The 7227-nt window shown below is 42.8% G+C and overlaps 1 protein-coding gene across 2 annotated transcripts in view; it reads left to right on the plus strand.

Moving 5' to 3' along the window:
• Positions 1-6928, plus strand: part of LOC310781983 (H-2 class II histocompatibility antigen, E-S beta chain-like) — a 17312-nt gene extending 10384 nt beyond the window's left edge. The window contains exons 5-7 of one of the 2 annotated variants that reach the window (XM_083642633.1): positions 2284-2451; positions 4256-4282; positions 4371-6928. In XM_083642633.1, the coding sequence (XP_083498759.1) occupies positions 2284-2451; positions 4256-4281 (194 nt within the window). In that variant the 3' untranslated portion in view covers position 4282; positions 4371-6928. The remainder of the gene's footprint in view (positions 1-2283; positions 2452-4255; positions 4283-4370) is intronic. The other variant, XM_083642634.1, reaches the window with a different exon arrangement.
• Positions 6929-7227: the final 299 nt, after the last annotated feature.

The following is a 7227-nucleotide window of genomic DNA, read 5'->3' on the forward strand; positions in this document are numbered from 1 at the left end:
GCCCAAATTATATGAAATTGCAGAAAAAGCAAAAGATACCCCTCCTTTAAAACTCCTTCATCCTGGGTACAATAATACAGTCACCCACTTCCCAAAATTAGAAAGTGTTTCCTTGCATTTACTACTGATATGTATTCTTGTTGTTATGTAATAGACACTTGCTGTAAACAAAAGCTCCAACTCCATTCTCACGTCAATTAACCACAGAGCACAGAAGAGGAAATGTTGGTGCACACACTGCAGCCATTCTGCAGAAGTGTGTCCACTATAGCGTGGAGCCACTTCTGCAGAATGACTGCAGTGTGTGGAGCCACTGAGCTTTCCATCATCACCTGCTGCAGGATAAGACTTGTTGGCTAATTGTTTCAATTGCCACATGACCTCACAGTAAAATCATAGTAAGTATAATAGGTTTAAATAAACAAATCTAAAGCATATTATAAAACGGCTCTCTCAAATCAAGCAATCTGATTGGTTCACAGCCATTGTATAATTCCAGTAACCGAGTTCAATAACCCATGGCCATGGGTTATTGGTTGCCATGGCAACTCTCTTACTAAGAGAGTAATAATAAGGCTTACCTCAAATGACAACGTAGAAAAAGAAATGGCGGAGACAGCTGTCAGATCCTTGTGAATCGATCTTCGCTTATAACTTTACTAATACTTCGCAGAAAATGATGTTTTGTACAAGAAATAGATGCGGGCTAATGTCTTCTTTGCAAAAGAAAGGCTGTTAACCCCGCATTTAACTCCGCAATTACCCCCGTAACGTTAGTTGGTGTCAGCTTTGCAGAGAGCATTCAGCTTCTCAACAAGCGCTGAGAATGCAACGCTGCGGCTCGAGCTGCCTGTCGGGGTTTCCAGAAAAATCTCAGCTAATCAGCAAGCGCCAGGATTGGCCAATGTCAACTTCAGTCTCCAGAACGATCCAATCAAATCACCCGCATGTTCTTGCGGTCCCGCCTTACAGTAGTGTTTCAACTGACTCTATCAGAATGACATGCCAGTCGGAGTCGGACTTATAGTATTATTATTATTATTATATTATCATACTTGGAAACCGTTTTATAAAAGCAATATAGCACTCGAGCAGCGTGTGTTGTGGAATATATCCCGCTGATAAACTGTTATCCCACGAGGCCGCAGGCCGAGTGGGATAACAGTTTATCAGCGGGATATATTCACCACAACACACTTGCTCTCGTGATATATTGCTTAAATATACTGTAGCACCACGGGGGGGGGGGCGGTCTCAGGTCCTCACTCTCTGCTGCTGTTGAATCCAACATGTTGCCTCTAGCAACAGATGACACAAGCAGCAGCTGTGTTTCTCATTGGCTGCTGACTAGACTGGACATGGAAGTGAAAGTATAGAGCCGGGACTTTCCAGAGACGCTGCTTTCAGGTGCTGCACGTAAACTCTAAACTTGCTGAGCTAAAGTAACTAAACTTGCTGAGGTTTGGAAATTGTTTCAATTGACACATGACCTGCGGTAAAATCGCCAGTGCATGTGAGAATTGTTTCAATTGTTGGGTCTAAAATAAGGAGCCTGGTTTCTTACCTGCTCTATTTGGAAAGCGCCTTCGGATAACTTTTGTTATGATTTGGCACTATATACATATCAAACTGATTGATTGATTGATTGATTGATTGATTGATTGATTGATTGATTGATTGATTGATTGATTGATTGATTGACAGAGCATGGGCCTGTGGTCAAAGAGCAACAAGATGTTTTTGTGTTTGAATGTTTCTCAAAGAGAAGTGATGGTTTTTTACTTTATCTGACATTATTAAGAGCCAGTGCATTGAGTTTGTTGAGTCTTATAAATACCATAGATTGAATTTTGTATAATGTATAAGAAAGCCCAAATTATATGAAATTGCAGAAAAAGCAAAAGATACCCCTCCTTTAAAACTCCTTCATCCTGAGTACAATAATACAGTCACCCACTTCCCAAAATTAGAAAGTGTTTCCTTGCATTTACTACTGATATGTATTCTTGTTTTGATGTAATAGACACTTGCTCTAAGCAAAACTTCCCATCAGAAGTCTGTCTGTCTGTCTGTCTGTCTGTCTGTCTGTCTGTCTGTCTGCCTGCCTGCCTGTCTGTCTGTCTGTCTGTCTGTCTGTCTGCCTGCCTGTCTGTCTGTCTGTCTACCTGTGTCTCTCTACGTGTCTGTCTGTCTACCTGTGTCACTCTACCTGTCTGTCTGTCTGTCTGTCTGTCTGTCTATCTGTTGACCTGTCTCTCTCTCTCTCTCTCTCTCTCTCTCTAGCTCTCTCTCTGTCTCTCTCTCTCTCTCTCTCTCTCTCTGTCTCTCTCTCAACAGATCCGTCGATGCCTGAGAATGAGAGGAACAAGCTGGCCATTGGAGCCTCAGGACTGGCTCTGGGTCTGATCTTACCTCTGGCTGGATTCATCTACTACAAGAGGAAGGCCCAAGGTCCCTTCATTACATTACATCATTATATTGCATCAATTCATGCTTTTTAAGCGGTGCAGCCACTTTGTGTGTGTGTGTGTGTGTGTGTGTGTGTGTGTGTGTGTGTGTGTATGTGTGTGTGTGTGTGTGTGTGTGTGTGTGTGTGTGTGTGTGTGTGTGTGTGTGTGTGTGTGTGTGTGTGTGTGGCAAGATGTGTGTGGCGGGATTTGTTTACACCGAGATTTAGATGTGTGTGCGCGCCGAGATTTGTGTGTGTCTGTGTGTGTGTGTGTGAGAGAGAGAGAGAGAGAGAGAGAGAGAGAGGTGTGTGTGTTTGTGTTCATATTGGCTAAAAGGGGGGCGATAAGGGGAGAACATTTCTAAATACAGGATGGCAGAGGCAGAGGGCTGAAACTTGGCATGGATGTCAAGTGTGTGAAGGTGTGTGTTATGTTCATGCCTGGGAAGGGGGGGGGGGGTCAAAATGCAGAGTAGCAGAGGCAGTGTGGGGTGAGTTGCCCCTAGCATCCTGCATTTTGGAAAAAAAAATTATATTAATTTATTAATTTATTAATTTATTTTTCCAGGGTCCAGGTCTAACCTGAAATTTAGACCAGTTTTGACTAACCCGGTCTGTCTTCCTTTACAGAATGAATGGCTGCATTCAAATTGATGAATGATGACTGCATTCAAGAGAAACAAAAACGCCCTAACTTAGTTCCTAACCACTTTTCCTTGACCTGGATGGAAAAGGTCATGAGGTCAAGGAAACATGTGAAGGATTCATACAGTAACGACTTAGGAAAAGATAACCACAGTGCTAAGAGGATCCCACTGCACTGACACTAGGCCATGGAATTATAATAACGTGGGTCTGCCGTGGTGAAAGTAGACCCTTTTCACAGGAGCCGTTTTGAGGTGAAAAAGAGGGAACTAAAGCAGGTGTAACCAATACCATTAATGATGGTTCCATTCAATTTAGGTGTTCCAGTGCCAGGGCCCTCATTACTAACCTGACGCTGCCAGATGGACGGGTTAGCTTCACATTACGTTTCACTAAACCAGTCCATCTGGCAATGCAGTAATCCAACCCACTGACGGAGGCGGGCACTTTTTCCAAGCTACTTGGCAGGTGATTGGATGACCCATCTGTCTATCACCGCTGGTGCGTGTTAACTTCAACCAATCAGATCGCCATGCCTCTGACATCACGTTTGCGACCGGAGGAAGGTGCCTGTGCCTGTAAGAGTGATTGAGTCCTCACCGTCCTCATCGTCGTAAAGTCGCCTTCGAAGCATGACATTCGATTATAACGAACTAGTTGTGTGGCTTAGCCTTCCCAAATGTTGAGGGTCGTTTTTTAGAATTGAATACATAGAATTGGGAACGTTACATTCAATTTCATTCAGACTGCCTGTCACTAAGAACTACAAAGACCATGTGCGTCACACAGAAAGCCCGCCTAAGGCTGCCGCTGATTCGTCGAGCCGGCCATTTGGGTTTCTAAGCCAATCATCTTAACTGCCTGTGCATGACAAGATGGATTACGTCGAAAGAATTCTCTTTTGATCTCGCGAGGTTATCCATCTTGCAAGCAAGGTTACCTCATTACTGTTATCGGTTACACCTGCTTTAGTTGCTGCTTTACCACCTCCTCCTTTACTGCACTGGTATTCACTAAGTTATAAATGAGAAAGACTACACACACAACCAATCATAAGTGACCTCATAACTTCTTCTCCCACCAGGCCATGTCAGTGTTGGTTGTTTTGTGTTTATATGACTGAATAACAGCCTCTTCTCTTCTTCTCTTGTGTTAAATCAGGACGGGTTCTGGTTCCCAGTAACTGAGGTAGGAATCCTAACCTTGTTCCTGTTGTCTGTTTGTCTAATGGAAGGAAAAGTCAACTGGAATTCAACTTGCTTTCTTGTGTTTTCAGTGCTGCCACCTGCTGGAGAAGAGGAGCTGCTGTTTCTGTTTCAAGCCTTCTGTGATACGCTGCACATGTGCTGTGAGATACATGATATTATGGTGATTTGTTTGATTTTTTCCTGAATTGATTTGTTTGCTTCTACCATGGGGCTATGTAGTTAAAAAAAAATGTTGATTTTTTTGGTCTGTTTTAACTCATTGAGTGCCAATGACGACAATCGTCTACAATTCGTTTAGTAACGTAGAGTGCCAATGACGACGATTGTCGTCAATTGCGTTTTTTGATGGTGTAACGTGGATCAAAGCCAGATCCATCTCCTGTGAAAGTATGGTGGATGTTGAATGTGTAAAAGCTATTTTACCGACCCATTAGGTGGCGACAGTGCTCTCCAGATTAGAGAAAGTTGAGTAAAAAACAGAGAAGAAGTCGTTATGGAAACGGAAACGGCATCGGTATGCATCGATATGCATGAAGCATAACGTTAGCTGTGCCTGTGAACAGCAGTCAATCTGCTGCCACAATTGAGCCCCTCCGTCTCCGCTGCGATAGCCCCTCCATATGATTTAGTTGCCGACACCAGCGTCTTTCTGAAAAGTTACATTATTCTCAGCTGGGAGCCAGCGACACGCTATGAAAAAGCGGGGTGCAGCGCACTTTTCAGTGCAGAGCAAACGCAGAGCAAACGCAGCAGAGCCACCAGACACTCCCACGGAGGAGGAGGAGGAGGAGGGGGGTGGGGCACGCAGGGCAGCATACAACCATTGACAGTAAACACAGACCCAGACAGCAGGAGGCTCGATGGACAGAGACAGGCAAACAAGCTAGAATATCTGATGCCCACCAGCAGTAAATCAAGACCAGCAAGAAGGTGTAGGGTCTGCGCACGCAGGGGCCAGCGCTGCTGGTTGCAGCTAAAAAATATTATTTGGCCAAACAAAATTCCTTTGTTTTCACTGTTTTATTGAAGGAAATTATTTTTGAGGTGTGACTACATCAGAAAATATTAGCTTCAGAGTCAGTGATGTGCTTGAAATGCTTCATTTCACAAAAGGCTCAATATCTCAGCTTCTAAATTGAAACGTGTGTTTTTGCTGAAATCCACCTATCTTCTCCGGCTGATAACTAAAGAACGGAAAATGATATCAATAAACTTTTTTTTGCTGGTGATAGAAGAGAGTCTCATCGTTCTTTGGCCGTGTTCGGTGTTTACATAATAATATAATATAATATCACACAATATTCTGTGGGCCTTGAGAAATCACTGAAAACGCTCTGAAACTCTGGCACTGGGAGCGTCCGTTCTCCAAAAGTGGCTGGCACTCAATGAGTTAATTGTGTTTATTGTTGGTTTTATTTTTGAAAATTGACCGGATGCTCTCAAAGTATGGTGTTCCTGTGTGACTTCCTGCCTGGCTCAATCTGCTTTGTGCAGCTTGACGCGGCTGATTGGGATCAGATGCAGCACAGCGCGTTTCAGAAGTGTCCCATTCATATAATAATGCTTACTCTTCAAAAACACGCGTCCCAAGCATTTAATAATGCTTATTCTTCAAAAACTCGCTGTAGTTTTGATAGTATAAATTCATGTAACTGTAGAAGCTGAGCGTGGTGTGGACAGTCAGTGCAGGTTATTTTGCTGACAAGGGGGTCAGCAAACATCCCCGTCATCATCCCTACAAATCACCTACTGGATAAACACGATATAGCACATAATATAGTATGTGATGTATGGCACATACAGTACAGCACATATATGTGATGTATGGCACAAACAGTGCAGCACATATACGTATGTGATGTATGGCACATACAGTACAGCACATATGTGATGTATGGCACAAACAGTGCAGCACATGTATGTGATGTATGGCACAAACAGTGCAGCACATATACATATGTGATGTATGGCACAAACAGTACAGCACATGTATGTGATGTATGGCACAAACAGTACAGCACATGTATGTGATGTATGGCACAAACAGTACAGCACATGTATGTGATGTATGGCACAAACAGTGCAGCACATATATGTGATGTATGGCACAAACAGTGCAGCACATATATGTGATGTATGGCACATACAGTACAGCACATATATGTGATGTATGGCACAAACAGTGCAGCACATATATGTGATGTATGGCACAAACAGTGCAGCACATATATGTGATGTATGGCACAAACAGTGCAGCACATATATGTGATGTATGGCACAAACAGTGCAGCACATATATGTGATGTATGGCACATACAGTACAGCACATACTGTATATGTGATGTATGGCACAAACAGTGCAGCACACGTATGTAGCATAACATGTATCTGAGGTGTATTTGTGATGTGAAGCTTCACTTCCTCTGTGACATGATTATTTTCCAGCGACTAACTTCCTCAAACTGATTCAGACTAAAGGAAGAACATCGGATCCTCCTGTCCTTAATGTCATCTGTAAAATCACATAATCAGCTGCTTCAATATGTTAGGAGCCTTGGGTTTTCTGAGTGTTAGATTATTTTATTTCTACTGGAGTGAGATGTCTTTTCCTACAATAAAGCTTTGGAAAACACTGTGTCACTTTGTTCTTTTAGCTGAGACTGTCATGGTGCAGGTGTGGTGAGGACCCAAATGTGGACAGTGACATAGAGACAGGAGCTAGTGCATAACCACTGTTGGGCAAGTTACTTCTTTCAAAATGTAATATACTACATATTTATAGTTACTTTCATTTGAAAGTAATGTTACTTTACAATATTACTGTCTGTGTAGAGTAAGTTGTTACTTATTACAGTACTTTTGCATTCTTTCACCAAAATAACTGCAGTAGCAGAATGACATTGCCACGCAGGAACCATGCCGAAA

This window comes from Poromitra crassiceps, assembly GCF_964638095.1.
Source record: "Poromitra crassiceps genome assembly, chromosome: 9".
In the NCBI taxonomy this organism is placed as follows: domain Eukaryota; kingdom Metazoa; phylum Chordata; class Actinopteri; order Beryciformes; family Melamphaidae; genus Poromitra; species Poromitra crassiceps.